This window comes from Salmo trutta, chromosome 19 (genome assembly GCF_901001165.1).
Source record: "Salmo trutta chromosome 19, fSalTru1.1, whole genome shotgun sequence".
Classification (NCBI taxonomy): Eukaryota; Metazoa; Chordata; class Actinopteri; order Salmoniformes; family Salmonidae; genus Salmo; species Salmo trutta.
The window spans coordinates 31839472-31855747 of record NC_042975.1 but is presented as its reverse complement, the minus strand read 5'-3'; the positions used below and the strand labels follow the sequence as shown (position 1 = coordinate 31855747).

At 46.3% G+C, this 16276-nt stretch overlaps 1 protein-coding gene across 13 annotated transcripts in view; it reads right to left on the bottom strand.

Annotated features, from left to right (window-relative positions):
• Positions 1-3382: 3382 nt before the first annotated feature.
• Positions 3383-16276, bottom strand: part of LOC115154336 (autism susceptibility gene 2 protein) — a 477023-nt gene continuing 464129 nt past the window's right edge. For 4 of the 13 annotated variants that reach the window (XM_029700464.1, XM_029700466.1, XM_029700476.1 and 1 more), the window contains 12 exons: positions 15222-15517; positions 12734-12966; positions 10107-10151; positions 9002-9097; positions 8706-8777; positions 8534-8563; positions 8245-8316; positions 7634-7778; positions 7188-7268; positions 6921-7004; positions 6527-6767; positions 3383-6286 (listed from right to left, as the gene is read on the bottom strand). In XM_029700464.1, coding sequence (XP_029556324.1) covers positions 4987-6286; positions 6527-6767; positions 6921-7004; positions 7188-7268; positions 7634-7778; positions 8245-8316; positions 8534-8563; positions 8706-8777; positions 9002-9097; positions 10107-10151; positions 12734-12966; positions 15222-15517 — 2695 coding nt within the window. In that variant the 3' untranslated portion in view covers positions 3383-4986. The remainder of the gene's footprint in view (positions 6287-6526; positions 6768-6920; positions 7005-7187; positions 7269-7633; positions 7779-8244; positions 8317-8533; positions 8564-8705; positions 8778-9001; positions 9098-10106; positions 10152-12733; positions 12967-15221; positions 15518-16276) is intronic. The other 9 variants (XM_029700468.1, XM_029700470.1, XM_029700467.1 and 6 more) reach the window with 8 other exon arrangements.

Below are 16276 nucleotides of genomic sequence, written 5' to 3'. Positions count from 1 at the left end.
GTGGACATAAAGCTAGGGTTAGGGATAGGATGAGGGTTTTGGCTAGGGTTAGGGTTGAACCGGGGTGTGGACATAAAGCTAGGGTTAGGGTTGAACCAGGGTGTGGACATAAAGCTAGGGTTAGGGATAGGATGAGGGTTTTGGCTAGGGTTAGGGTTGAACCGGGGTGTGGACATAAAGCTAGGGTTAGGGATAGGATGAGGGTTTTGGCTAGGATTAGGGTTGAACCGGGGTGTGGACATAAAGCTAGGGTTAGGGATAGGATGAGGGTTTTGGCTAGGGTTAGGGTTGAACCGGGGTGTGGACATAAAGCTAGGGTTAGGGATAGGATGAGGGTTTTGGCTAGGGTTAGGGTTGAACCGGGGTGTGGACATAAAGCTAGGGATAGGATGAGGGTTTTGGCTAGGGTTAGGGTTGAACCGGGGTGTGGACATAAAGCTAGGGTTAGGGATAGGATGAGGGTTTTGGCTAGGATTAGGGTTGAATCAGGGTTTGGATATTAAACTAGGGTTCTCTTTCTGGTACTCCGTCGGTTTTGACGATGGCGACTCGTGCACTAACTGGTTTATTGTGGGTTCTTTAATGACTCAGGAGTCTGAGTTTTGAAGCACAGACTCTGAGGTATGAAGGAAAGATGTGCTTCCGTTGGTGGTGTTGGTCCGGTTGTGAGGGAATAACGATTTGCTCTGGTTGCAGTGAAGGTTCTATTTTCTTTAACCTTGGTAAACATGTTTTTTTTGTTAGGTAAACTTATTGGGTATATATTTAATCTGTACATATGAAAATGTGTGAGTGAGTGGAGCAGGATAACGCTCAATAGTAAAATGTTGTCAGTCTCCATATCGTTTCTCTTTGAATAATTTCTCTCTCTCTCTCTCTAGTGCACACATGCACATACACACAGGGCTAGGGTTAGGGTAATGCAGGGATGTGGATATGATCCTAGGGTTAGGGTAATGCAGGGATGTGGATATGATCCTAGGGTTAGGGTAATGCAGGGACGTGGACATGATCCTAGGGTTAGGGTAATGCAGGGATGTGGACATGATCCTAGGGTTAGGGTAATGCAGGGATGTGGACATGATCCTAGAGTTAGGGTAATGCAGGGATGTGGACATGATCCTAGGGTTAGGGTAATGCAGGGATGTGGACATGATCCTAGGGTTAGGGTAATGCAGGGATGTGGATATGATCCTAGGGTTAGGGTAATGCAGGGATGTGGACATGATCCTAGGGTTAGGGTAATGCAGTGATGTGGACATGATCCTAGAGTTAGGGTAATGCAGGGATGTGGACATGATCCTAGAGTTAGGGTAATGCAGGGATGTGGACATGATCCTAGGGTTAGGGTAATGCAGGGATGTGGACATGATCCTAGGGTTAGGGTAATGCAGGGATGTGGACATGATCCTAGGGTTAGGGTAATGCAGGGATGTGGATATGATCCTAGGGTTAGGGTAATGCAGGGATGTGGATATGATCCTAGGGTTAGGGTAATGCAGGGATGTGGATATGATCCTAGGGTTAGGGTAATGCAGGGATGTGGATATGATCCTAGGGTTAGGGTAATGCAGGGATGTGAATATGATCCTAGGGTTAGGTTTAGGGTTACAGCTAGCTCTACTGCAATGTATTGCCAGTACAATGTATCTAAGTCTAGGGTAAGGGTACGGGATGTGGGTATGTTTCTGTTTTTATGTGTGTCTTTGTATGATCTCAAGATTCTATGTCATGTACTGTAAGGGGAAAACATTTTCCCCCTTCCTCTGTTTGCTATGCTGCTGCTCTTCCAGTTTGACAGCGGTGTACAATTCCACCTCAACAAATAGCTGTGAGACTGGTTAAATCTGTTTATGTGACAGAGATGAGGAGAAAGGACATAAGCACAACGCTACAGCAAGTATTCTGTTCTGTGAGCTCTCTGCCTTACTGTCCGTCTGTCTGCATTCCTGACCATTTCTTTTATTATACTTTGTTTCCATCTAGTGTCAAAGAAAGAGAATACACATTTTCAATGAATTCTCTGAACTGTTCTCCATACATACTGTAGTCAACTTTACTGAACTCAATTTGCCCCATTCCATGCTGCTTAAAAAAATAAGATGTATACATACAGTACCAGTCAAAAGTTTGGACACAGCTACTCATTCAAGGGTTTTTCTTGATTTTTGCAATTTTCTTTGAATAATAGTGAAGACATCAAAACTATGAGAAATACATATGGAATCATGTAGTAACCAAAAAACCTATGCGGACAATGTAGACCTGTGTTGGAGGCTGCAGCACTACCACTAGACCAGCCAAGCCACGTAAATGACCTTTAAAAGTGGCTTGATTCAATCAGATCGCGCGTTGGTTGTTTTGGCGCTGTTGGAGTGTGTGCTGTGTGCTGACAAATTGGTGAGCGGCTGCTCTTGTGTGCCACCAACCACACTTACTTAGTATCCAAACCGCGTTCATCCTTCAAAACGGAGATAGAATGTGTAGGCTAAATCAATTATATAAATAATGACAGGTTTTCATGTTCATTTGGATGTGTGTGTGTGGGGGAGGTTTATTGCCTAACCGTGTTATCGAGGTGTAGACAATAGAACATCATGCATTCAAGTGATTGCATGGACTTCTTCCGCAGCTGCATGAGATTTGCCGTTTTGTACAGTCGGGTGCGGTTTCGTTGCATCCAATGGCAGTGTCTGCGATAAGGTAACGCAAGAAGTTGCTTGTGGACCGCCCCTTGACACCGACAAAACAACCACTATAGCACTTACTTATCAACAATGGGCATTTAAAGGAATCCTGGCCTGTGTAGAGGCTTACAACGGGTAGCGCCCTCTGCTGAGCAAAAACACATTTGAGTTGAGGGTGATGATAGCAGTGTGGAAATTCACAGCTCATTTCACAAATCTGGTGTCATCAAAACAACTGGGCAATCACAGGTCAATAAATGTTTGTACATGCTCTTATCCAGAGCAACTAGGGTTAAGTGCCTTGCTCAAGGGCACATCGACCCATTTTTCACAAGTTGGCTCGGGGAGTCTCAACAACGACCTTTCGGCTACTGGCCCAACGCTATTAATCGCTAGGCTACCTGCCACCACCATATTAATGAATAAGAGGTTCTTGGCTATAGATATCTATCAAAAAGTCGTAATTCCCTTCAGGAAATGTGAATGCCATCCAGTACTGTGAGTAAGTACTGATTTAGAGTGATGGAGATATTGATGGATTTTCAGTGCTCTCCAACCCTGCCCCTGTATAATGAAAAGCATCATGCCCTTGAGTCCGACGTCTGCCCCGGCACAGGTAGATTTATGGGTTGGTCTAGTAATATCCGGGAACCGCCATTGTTTTCCTCTCATGGTCATAAAAAAGCCAGTAGACATTTTTAGTTCACATTTTTTAATAACATGGCACAATTTACATAACACACATTTAAATGAGGAGCATGCTGAAGATTCAGTCGCATCGCTTGTTTTGTTTTGTTTTTTTCTCATCTAGAAAGACATTTTTTTTTACATACATGATAAACAGCAAAATTGTTTTTCTTGTTTACAATCTCTTTGCAATATGCATTGACTAACCACTACGGCTTCAGTGGACATTTTTAATGTGGGGTTAAAAAAACACTGCACAACATCTGGCTCTCACAGAGTTTTGAAGCGCACAACTAAACCTTCAGTGGACTACTAAAATAGATCTCTGCTCTTTAGAAACAAACTGTCCATAGTTTAGACTGGCTTTTTTGTCTTTTTATTTTTGTAGATACAACAGCTTAGGGATAGCACTTTAATACACTGTTAGATAAACATAACTTATTTCCAAACACATACTTTACACTCCTTTAGAAGGTAAAATGTGGGGTCTTTTTGTAAATGTGCTGTATTCTCTCCAAAACAAGAATGGTGGTAGGAGTTGAGTTGTTGGAGTAAGGGATCTCTCTCACTTTCTATCAATCTTTCTCTCTCTGTTAGGTCAGTGGTTCCCAACCAGATGTACTAGGACCCCTGGGGGTACTTGGCCTATCCAGGGGGTACTTGAAGACTCTGTAGACCATAGGCTTACTGGTAAAATGCACACGAGGGGGTACTTTGGGCAGAGCAAAATTCAGTTGGTGGTATATTAAGGGAAAAAAGTTGGGAACCACTGTGACTTCAGGCATTGGAATTCCTCTGCAAAATGAAGAGCTCTATAATAGGAATTTTAAGGATTGTTACCACACTTTTGTATCATATTTAAGAAAATTGTTTAACGTTTGCACAACCGTTTGCCGTACTAGGATATTGTGTTTTTCTATGAGTACTGTGGTTTCATTTCAGTGATACATACATTATAATGGGTTTGTGAGATGTAGGTTGTGGAGAGAATACAGTGTTGTCAGACTCAGTTGGGATGGTGACCAGGCTGGCTTTCAGAGTAGAAGCCAAGACATTTGTTGCATAGTTGAATGTGGGGCATGGTGGTACAATGTTAACCTTTTCAGCTGCGTCAAGCTAAAACCAATCAGCAAAAAGCACATTCTGAACTTCCTCCTCATTAATAATAGTCCTCTATTTACATTTGTTCAAAGTAAAGCTTTCAAAACACCCTTTTGCATATTTGTACCTTGATTTGTTCCTTAAGGAGTGAGCATGTCGACTGTACACATATCTACACACTTTGCTGCCTGTCAATGCATTGAAGTACCTGTACATTCCAAATGTCTTTGAGGGTGCTGTTTCCATTGCCCTACACACCTTCAGGGTAGTCCAGGACACGTTCTGTACAAGAGAATGAATACACACAAAAAGCAGGAGCAAACTGGAGCAAACCCCCCCGACTTTTTAAAAATGTTACAAAAACATAATCTGTGGGTGTTCTCCCCCACATATTATTCACAGCTATGGTACAGTCTGCTGTTTCCAAAGCTAAGTGCTTGGTGTGAGGCACAGGGCAGAGTATGCCTGTAGTCTGCCTCCAATCCAGGGTGAGGATTGCGCCCCACTCTGCTCACCGTGCCTCTATGTCTTTGTGGTTGTGTGCTGATGGTCTGTCTCTGATGTCTGTGGTGAGGGGCGTAGTCCGTCTGGGGGAGCCCGGCCTGGCACCCAGCGTGGGGATGAGGGGGGGCGGGGCACTCAGGGAGGCTGTGGGCGGTGTTTTGTTCAGGATACCATTCTGGTGGGCGGCGTGAGCTGCAGCGGCGGCCGAAGGGCTGACCCTGGGGTAGTGCATGCTGGGTAATCCGGGGACCATGAGGGCAGCGTGGTGGTGTGGCAGGTGGCCGTCCAGGGCCGGGTGGTGCATGGCGGCATGCAGGCGGCCATGCTCGTAGTCTTCTCTGAGCATGTGCAACCGCTCACGCTCCTCCAAGTGTGCCCGGGCCTCCTGCTCCCGGCGCTGCTCCAGGGCTAGAGGGTGGTGGTGGTCGCGGTTAAAGTCATGAGCTTCTCGGTCCCTGTAGGAGCGTTCTGCCTCGTAAAGGCGCTGCCCGGCCAGCCGATGCAGGGGGTCGTTCCTCAGCAGCAGGTCCCTGGCCAGAGGGTCCCGTCTGTGGATGTCTAGGCCCCTGTAAGGGTCCCTCATGGGGTCCCAGTGGAAGGCTGGGTAGGGGAACCTCTCTGCCCCCGGAATGGGGCTGATGCCCAAGAAGGGGGCCACCATTCGAGTCCTCTCCAGGCCGCTGATGCTGTTCATTGGGTGGACACCCGCCATGCCCATGGGCATCGCCATGGAGGAAGGGGGGTGGTGGTGGGTATGGAGGCTGGGCGTGGGGGGCACCTGGGGCAGGTGTGGGTGGAGGTGAGGGTGAGAGGGGGGTCTGTCCCTGTCTGTAGGGCTGTCCTGCTCCTCTTTCCTCTCCTCCTTTACCTTCACCTCGTTGTTGTTCTTCTTGTGGTGCTCATAGAGAGAGGGCAGCTCTCCCTTCTTCTCCATCAGGGCCTCTCTCTCCCCCCTCCCCAGCCCCCCGTTGGGCCGGTCCAGGCTGGTCTGGCGGATGTAGGGTGAGGTCGTTCCTCTGCTGTTGGCCTTGTCCTCAGTCACCCGCCCGTCGTGGATGATTGGTGTTGTATCCTTGTCGCCATGGGGATTCTCTTTGAGTTTGTGCTCGTCTGTGCCGTTGAGCTTCCAGGAGTCGGGGTGCTCCCTGTCCCTGTCTCGATCTTTGGGCTTGTCCTTGTCCCTGGGGGGTTCGCTGGGGGGCAGGTGGTTCTTTTGGGGCTCTGGGGGACGGCTGTGACCCAGCAGGCTGATGGGGTTAATGGGCACTGGGGACGGATGGCTCTGGTGACGCTTCTCCATGGCTTCCCTGGATGGACACAAAAGAATGGGTTTTAAAGATGAAGTAAATGTAACATTTGTACCACTTTTTCAGTGTTTGTCAGTGGTTTCATTTTAGGGTACATTCAGAGTTGGCACAAGTCCCCTAAAACATCGACATCTATTAAAAAACTCTCAAATAAAATAGTCTCAGCCATGACAAAGCTTTACAACTTCTGACATTCTGCTGGTGTGACTGCTACAGGTAAAATCCCTCCATTACACCCACCTCTCCTTGTCGTCTTTGTTGATGGAGGACGTGTCTCGCTTGTCTGAGTCTCTGTCTCTCTCGTGGGAGCTGACCGAGGCGCTCCTCTCCGAGTCGGCAGGTTTGAGCCAAGGTGGAGGGGTGGGGAAGGAGGGCGGCGTGCGGTGCAGCCGGTTCCACGGCTCGTGGTTGTTGTTGAAGTGCTGCTGTGCATTGGGGTTGTCTTTATGGCCAAACACAGAGTTAGGCGCTGTTAGAGATTCAACATACGGAAAGAAGAAAATACCAAAACGCAAGTTAAAAGGCATATTTCGCTGGTGTGGCGGTCGGTCAATTCTAATGTTTTTGATGAAAACATGCAACATTAATTTTCATACACACAAATACATGATGTTGTCATGGAAATGAAACTCACTTAGTGCTGGGTTTCCAAGCCCACCGAAGGCTGCTGTGCTAAGAGATGAGAGACCTCCAAACGAGGGAGGCCTACTGAATGGCTCTGAGAGAGAGAGAGAGAGAGAGAGAGAGAACACAGTCAGCACATTATCTATATTGCTCCTGTACTGGGTCAACCAGCTTCTGACATACTGTACTTGTTAGCGCTCCATACAGCCTCAGTGAGACAAGGATCAATTGATATGCATTTGACGTGACTAGGTGCGCTGTGTGTGCTGTGTCTTACCTAAGTGAGGTGCAGGGGTGAGGAAGTTGCCAGGGTGGTGGGGCGGGTGGCCGAACGGTCCGGCTGACGGGTGTGTAGAACCTGACATGGAAAAGAGAGAGAGTTTATGTAAGACATCTTCAATAAGGATTTTAAACTGAGAAACAGTATTCTTTCCTTTTAAGAGGCAAGAGCATTGATCTTAGCATGTAATCTATAACCCATGTGGAGACCTGTGCGCTGCCTCGACACTCGGTTAAAAATAGACCTCTCTATGGGTCCAGAAGGATTGATCTACCTCTGTGGGGAGAGGAGGTCCTGGAGGTAGTGTGTCAATCATAGAAATACAATGACCAATGAGTGTTCTAGTCAAATTGCCCTGGTCTGAAGGGCTTTTCCCTTCTAATAATCACATTTCTATGGTGTCAATCATCTTCTACCAAGGGCACTAACCAACCTACACTCACCTGCTGCTGAGAAGAGCGTAGCGGGACGCGCTAAGTCGTGGTGGTGGTGGTGCATTGCGCCAAAGAGGCTGGGGCCAGGGGGTCGACTGAGGAACTCCGGCTTGAGCCCGAAGTCCAGCTTGTGCGGGTCGACCTGCATCTGCTGCTGGAAGACGCCAGACAGGAAGAAACAGCACATGAAAAACCCACCACCAACACTGCAGGATCAGCAAGGATACAAACTGTAAAAAGGGTTTTGTTGGTTATGAAGGTACCCAGTAATGTAGAGGCAATAAAAAATAGGTGAGTAAACGCTGAGCGCCAATCGCAGTGGTTAAAGTAACGCTCCCAATGTTTTTAATGCATTTCATTGCAAAAGGGTTGTAAACACTTACCCTCCACTACATCAGTGAAAGTAACAAAAGATGGCAGATTCTCTATGGGACGCTCTCTCTCTCTCTCTCTATACTGTCTCTCTCCAGGAGAGGAGCTGGATTACACTACTACCTAAACTAGACTGGGTCTTAGATGATAAAACATTGGGGTTTAGAGAACCATACTATAATGAAGCACAACAGACAGTGTTTCTCTATAGTCTGTGAGTGGAAGGAAGTGCAAAGGGGAGGTCTCACCTTGACTTTCTGCTGGTGGTGGTAGATCTGCCAGGCCATGTGGACATGCATGGCACACCACTTCCCTGGTTTCTGCACAAAACACAAAGCCAGCTGATACGGTTAACCTCAAATGTATGATTCTCAAGGACTGTATACACATTAGGGGCATTTTTATTTGTCCAGGACAAGGTTTAATCTTTGTCCAGTTTGTTCACTAACTTGGGTGTGCAAACAACATTTTACTGCAATAAAAATATTAGGGGAAGGAAGTTAGGGGAGAGACAACTACAGCTATTAACATTCTTACCCTAAGAATGGGCCGAAACGGATCCGTTAGCTAGAGGAGAGAGAGAGAGAGAGAGAGAGAGAGAGAGAGAGAGATGGCTCAGTTACTTTGTCTGTCATTCAGGCGTTCCTAATTAGCAACTATGCATGGCTTCCTTATTGAGTGTGTGAGTGTATCCAGCTAGGGTGCTTACCCTGGGGTCCTTCTGTAAGAGTGTGTGTGGGACTGCTCCAGGTCTTGAGGCCACATCCAGTGGGTTAGAAGTCTGCAGAACACAGAGAGAGCTCATTGTGAGAGGAGGTATGGGGAGCATCGTCTCTGTCTTCAGTGTGTACATGCACATGTTTTTCAAGTTCACTCCCTATTCTGATAACGTAGTGTATGTTTAGCTGTGTGTTGGTCTTCAGAGAGCACACTACACTGAAGGTGTGTTTGTCAGGTTCACCAACTGTGTGTGTGTGTGTGTGTGGTGTTGGGCTGTGGCCCTACCTTGGGCTGGAAGGCCCCCTGCAGCGAGCCAAAGGGCCCGGTCGGAGGGATCACCGGTGGAATGCCGGACACGCCCGGGGGGTAGGAGTGGAACAGCTGAGAAAAGAAGAGAAGGAACAGAGAGAGGAGTGATGATGGGTGGAGTGTTGTGTTGTTCAGACAGAGAAGGACAGCAGCTGTATGAACAGTGAGATGAAGGAGAGAGGGGCCAGGATGACATGACAGGGGCCAGGGTGGGCGGGGTGGGCAGGGTGGAGGGAACAACACCAGCATCACTAGGGGTCCACATCCAGACCACCGTCAGTCAGGTAGCTACAACTGTCACTGACCTTAGTGCCTCAAAGTGTTCAGCAAAACTAAAATGGTCACTTGTTTATTCTACTGAAATCACCAGGTATTTACTAAGCACTAACATTGAAATTACACACTAATAACCTATGAATTATTTGTTAGCCGCTAAAATCCATTTACTGCTATAGTCTTTCTCTGTGAGTGTTGACAGTTAAAAGGAACTCTCACCAGAAAGAATACTCCTATGTAATCACAACCAGTGTCTCTCTGTTGACACATTCATTCATTCATTTTAAATAGGGGTTAGCCTGCCTAACTGTGCTGATAGCAGTGAGATGAATTAAGACCAAACTCTGACGAACATGTAATTGCTACTCTGATTCACAACCTGGGAAACAGGTGAATGCCTCTGAATAGCAGAGCAGTAATTGAAGGCAGAGGTTAAGTGGTGGAGACAAAGCATACAGCGGCACACACACACTCACATACCACACACACACACACACACACACACACACACTTGTTCTATTCACTTGAGTAGGAAGAGGGTTGAAATGCTTCAGCCAGGTTCTACAGTAGTGAATGAATGAGCAAGCAGACAGTTGTGTTAGCAGACAGACATTTGTGATGGGTAAGAGCATCTGCCCAGTCTTCCGCTGTGGACAGACAGGACGCTGTATTCTCTCAGAGCAGAAGCAGAGGGGGATGGCATGGGAGCTACAGTACAAATACACACACAGCTACAACATGGACTAATATGGCTGGATGGGTGAAGAATGCACAAACTACCCCACAAACACATAGAGAAACTCACGCTGTGTCTGTAGAAAGGGTCAACTTTTGTTGGGAACTTTTCAAACTGTAGAAGGAATGAAATAAACAGAACTAAGAACAAGGAGGATACAGAGAGGATACAGTGGCTTGCGAAAGTATTCACCCCCTTGGCATTTTTCCTATTTTGTTGCCTTACAACCTGGAATTAAAATAGATTTTTTTGGGGGGGGTTTGTATCATTTGATTTACACAACATGCCTACCACTTTGAAGATACAAAATATTTTTTACTGTGAAACAAACAAGAAATAAGACAAAAAAAACTGAAAACTTGAGTGTGCATAACTATTCACCCCTCCAAAGTCAATACTGTGTGGAGCCACCTTTTGCAGCAATTACAGCTGCAAGTCTCTTGGGGTATGTCTCTATAAGCTTGGCACATCTAGCCACTGGGATTTTTACCCATTCTTCAAATTCTCCAGCTCCTTCAAGTTGGATGGCTTTGACTAGGCCATTCCAAGACATTTAAATGTTTCCCCTTAAACTACTTGAGTGTTGCTTTAGCAGTATGCTTAGGGTCATTGTCCTGCTGGAAGGTGAACCTCCATCCCAGTCTCAAGACTGAAACAGGTTTCCCTCAAGAATTTCCCTGCATTTAGCGCCATCCATCATTCCTTCAATTCTGACCAGTTTCCCAGTCCCTGCCGATAAAAAACATCCCCACAGCATGATGCTGCCACCACCATGGCTCACTGTGGGGATGGTGTTCTCGGGGTGATGGAAGGTGTTGGGTTTGTGTCAGACATAGCGTTTTCCTTGATGGTCTCATCTGAAAAGAGTACTTTCTTCCATATGTTTCGAGAGTCTCCCACATGCCTTTTGGCGAACACCAAACGTGTTTGCTTATTTTTTTCGTTTTCTTCCATAAAGCCCAGCTCTGTGGAGTGTACGGCTTAAAGTGGTCCTATGGACAGATACTCCAATCTCTGCTGTGGAGCTTTGCAGCTCCTTCAGGGTTATCTTTGATCTCTTTGTTGCCTCTCTGATTAATGCCTTCCTTGCCTGGTCCGTGAGTTTTGGTGGGCGGCCCTCTCTTGGCAGGTTTGTTGTGGTGCCATATTATATACATTTTTTAATAATGGATTTAATGGTGCTCCGTGGGATGTTCAAAGTTTCTGCTATTTTTTATAACCCAACCCTGATCTGTACTTCTCCACAACTTTGTCCCTGACCTGTTTGGAGAGCTCCTTGGTCTTCATGGTGCCACTTGCTTGGTGGTGCCCATTGATTAGTGGTGTTGCAGACTCTGGGGCCTTTCAGAACAGGTGTATATATACTGAGATCGTGTGACAGATCATGTGATACTTAGATTGAACACAGGTGGACATTATTTAACTAATTATGTGACTTCTGAAGGCAATTGGTTGCACCAGACCTTATTTAGGGGCTTCACAGCAAGGGGGTGAATACATATGCGCAGTAAGTAATTTTTGACATTTTGTGTATGTCCATTACATGAAATCCAAATAACAATACATTTAAATTACAGGTTGTAATGTGACAAAATAGGAAAAACGCCAAGGGGGATGAATACTTTTGCAAAGCACTGTACGTGCTAACTAACATAGAGGGTTGAGTAACAACATAATGTCCCCTTTTTAGGACATTTCAGGAGTCACACAATGTACATCTGAAAGAATATCGCAGCAGCTCAACAGAAGCTTAATTATCGACATGACAGACTGGGCTATTTAGTGAATCAAGAAGACGGAGGAGCAATTTGGCCACATCGTTATCCTCTGCCTTTAGAGTCCTTTCCCTGCTTTTCACCCTCCCATTTTGTGAGTGACTGAAGAGCTCATAAACTATCCAGCTCTCTGTATCTCTGTGTTTAATATGGGGAGGTTAAAGTGGTTTAATGTGGACCCAGGGAGAACATTCCCCCAGTCAAGTTTAAACACTGCGGCTGTAAAAACACTTTTATGTCCTCATTAGCTGTCAGAGCGCTAGCCATTCCGCCTTTGAGGAAAATCTTCAGAGCAATGTAAAATACTCAGCGGTTTCAGTAGGCCTATGTGAGTGAGTGTGTGTGTGTGTGTGTGCATTGTCTGGGGCCACGGTGTGTCTGTGTGTGTACGTGTGTGTGTGTATGTGTTAGAGGGCTGGTGAGCAGGCCTGTTTCAGAGGGACAGCCACACAGTGCCTGTGGCCTCAAACTAACAGCATGTTACCGCTAGTTTAAAAATAGCTCCATTCCAGTTTGGGGTGCCCGAAATATGCCAGAGAAAACACCAAAAATTGTTTTGGGAGAAGAAAGGTATCACTGTGGTAAAAAATGCAGAAACAGATGGGTCATCATTGAGAGACACGCCACAGAAAACCCCTGTTTCCCTCCAGCAAGACTGGAACTGCCTTATAGTACTATACGATCACCAACACTGTTTTAAAACCCTCATATTCAAAAACACTATCCATTCCACCCTATTGTTTCTGTATGTACACCAAACACCTTTTGGAGATATTTGCTGTAAATGCTTAATAAAATAAACCATAATTAAACATTATTATCATTATCCACATCCCTTACCCCCCCAGTCCACCTCCCCTTCCAGTCCAAAACCACCAACCCCCTCTGCCCTCCCAGGAGTAGTGTTCTACTTATCCTCACATTTCTGGCTGGGGTACGCACCATGGGGGGTGCAGGGGTTGGCATGATGGCGTGGGAGAAGGGGGTGAAGGTGTGCTGGTGGGTGTGCTGGTGCGTGTGTTGGTGCTGGTGCTGGTGCTGGTGTTGGTGGTGCTCGGTGCGCAGGTACGGGGGCGGGCCCAGGGAGGCCCCGCGGTCGGCGCTCTGCGAGGCGAGGAAACGGTTGTTGAGCTCCTGGCGCAGCAGGTCTTGTTCTGGAGGAGAGAAAGGAGAGGAAGAGAGGAGGAAAGACGAGACTCACGGTCAGGACCAGTGTCTGTTTGTCCACGCTGGATCAGTTTTGTCTAAGAATAGCAGAGTAAGACAAGACGTGATAGTCAAAGTGTCTGTGCTGGATCGGTTTAGTGTGAAAGTAACAACATCCATAGAGGTACAGTACTTCATGATCAGAGTAACAACATCCATAGAGGTACAGTACTTCATGATCAGGGAACAACATCCATAGAGGTACAGTACTTCATGATCAGGGAACAACATCCATAGAGGTACAGTACTTCATGATCAGGGAACAACATCCATAGAGGTACAGTACTTCATGATCAGGGAACAACATCCATAGAGGTACAGTACTTCTTGATCAGAGTAACAACATCCATAGAGGTACAGTACTTCATGATCAGGGAACAACATCCATATAGGTACAGTACTTCATGATCAGAGTAACAACATCCATAGAGGTACAGTACTTCATGATCAGAGTAACAACGTCCATAGAGGTACAGTGCTTCATGATCAGGTAACAACATCCATAGAGGTACAGTACTTCATGATCAGGTAACAACATCCATAGAGGTACAGTACTTCATGATCAGAGTAACAACGTCCATAGAGGTACAGTACTTCATGATCAGGAAACAACATCCATAGAGGTACAGTACTTCATGATCAGGGAACAACATCCATAGAGGTACAGTACTTCATGATCAGGGAACAACATCCATAGAGGTACAGTACTTCTTGATCAGAGTAACAACATCCATAGAGGTACAGTACTTCATGATCAGGGAACAACATCCATATAGGTACAGTACTTCATGATCAGAGTAACAACATCCATAGAGGTACAGTGCTTCATGATCAGGTAACAACATCCATAGAGGTACAGTACTTCATGATCAGGTAACAACATCCATAGAGGTACAGTATTTCATGATCAGAGTAACAACGTCCATAGAGGTACAGTACTTCATGATCAGGAAACAACATCCATAGAGGTACAGTACTTCATGATCAGGGAACAACATCCATAGAGGTACAGTACTTCATGATCAGGTAACAACATCCATAGAGGTACAGTACTTCATGATCAGACTAACAACATCCATAGAGGTACAGTACTTCATGATCAGGGAACAACATCCATAGAGGTACAGTACTTCATGATCAGGGAACAACATCCATAGAGGTACAGTACTTCTTGATCAGAGTAACAACCCTTACAGAGGATGCATAGTGGTAGTCACATATCACATTAAAACCAAGATAGAGAACCAAAGTTCAGGTATTCTCTTTACTATGGGAGTGACGCAGGGCATCCCTGAATGGTGCCTGCTGCTCATAGAGTCAGCAACTTTATTGCAATTACATGAATACCTCAAAACCCATTTTAGAACAGAGCTGTTGATCAACTGACTGGCAAATAACGGCTTGAGGAAAAATAGAGAAATGCATTTTATATTACGCTCTCCATTCAAATTGAGCAAATTGGCCCGAGAATTGTTATTTTCTCCAGAGTAACCATATAATTTGTATTCCACTGTAATATAATGCACCATTTCATACATTTATTTCTAGCTCTTATTGAGATAAGGGACATTTTATTTTTTTCTTCATAAAAGTTTCATTAGAATCTGAACAATATACAGCAGAGTTCATTATGCTGTTTTGACTGAATAGATTTCTGTGAGATGAACACATTTCCTTGTGAAAATGAGAATTGCTCATAGTGTTATTAAACCATGATAATACTCCCTTTCAGTGAGACCCTGACATTAAGCTAAATCACAAGTGGCACGACAGGAGAGGGCATTCATCACATGGGCTGATTGGGGAAAAAAGTGTGCATTGTTTGAGTGATCAATCAATCGAACACAACAGAATCTTGACCGAGGGAAAGACATGACACCTGTCTGCACCTACTGAACCATTATAGACAAACTCAGACAGCACATAGTGCAGCTATGTGTGGAATCCTTACCTGTCAGTCTCTGTCTCCTATAAATTAGCACAAAGGTAACATTCTGTCAGTCTCTGTCTCGCTCCCTGTCACAGTTCAATACGTCTAGGGCTCCACATGCACCTATCTCACGCCATAGATGACCTGGCTTCTGCCACAACAGCCATGAGAATTTACAGCTTTGCTCTTTACTGTCTGTGTGTTGCGACAGCTGCTGTTGTGGTGCAGTTCTCCTGCCTGTCCACATGGGGGCAGCCTGGTATATGTGCCTACCTGAATAGGGCGTCCCAGCGGCGGGGTGTCCTCCGGGGACTGGCAGGGTGCTAGACGTCAGTGGCGGAGGTGGGGGCAAGGCCGGTGGAGGCGCAAACATATTGGGGTGGTGGGGGTGTGGCGAGGACTGCAGGGCGGGGGGGAAACCGTGGGGAGCGATCTGATTAGCTGGGTGGGGCAGGGGGAAGGCTGTGGCTGCAGAGGCAGAGCCGGAAGGTGGGAGGTGGGGTAGGTGTGGGGACGGACCAGCAGGGCCGTGGGGCTTGGTACCACCCGGGGTACTACTCCGACTGCTGCTAGAGAGATAGAAGGACGGACAAGGGGACAGAGAGAAAAAGGGAGTTTTTTTTTTTTTAACATTCCCACCTAAATCAGCTTCCCCTTGCACATAGTAGATACGAAGCTCTGACAGAAAGGTTTTACGTCGCATTTCCCTCAAGAGACTTTTCTCTGAATCTCAGGATGTATCAAAACTTTACCTTCAAAACACCCTCAGATGCCAATGACCATCACTGGCATACATTATAGAACAGCATCTGTGTTCAAACACTTCTGTAGTTAAGCAGCTCCAGAGGTACATGCAGAAAAAAGGAAGGCAGCGAGCCTTGTGTTGTGTGTGTGGATTTTGTCTCTCTGAGACTCAGAGTCATGTAGCACTAACTTAACAAGCTGAGCCCCAAAGCTCATTTGCAGCTGCCGCCTGTCTCTGTAACCACCCCATGATTATTCACAGAGTCTGCCAGACCCGTTGGCACACTGACTGACACACTGACTGACACACTGGCACGCTGGCAGAGGGAGTCAGACACAGAGCCAGCTCCTCCCTCAGAGGGAGAGCCTTCCCTGGGACTGGGGCTGACTGGGGCTCTGGGGAGCTATCCTGGAGCTCTGAATTAATGCACAATATTCTAACTTTAACACACTAACAGCTCATTGGCTCAGTGCTCGACTATCGGTAAGGGAACAGCTAGCTGATTAATAGAGATGGGTAGAGAGCTGGAGGCTCCTCAGCAGCAGATGACCATGTGGGTGGTTAAACAATCCAAGGCACTTAT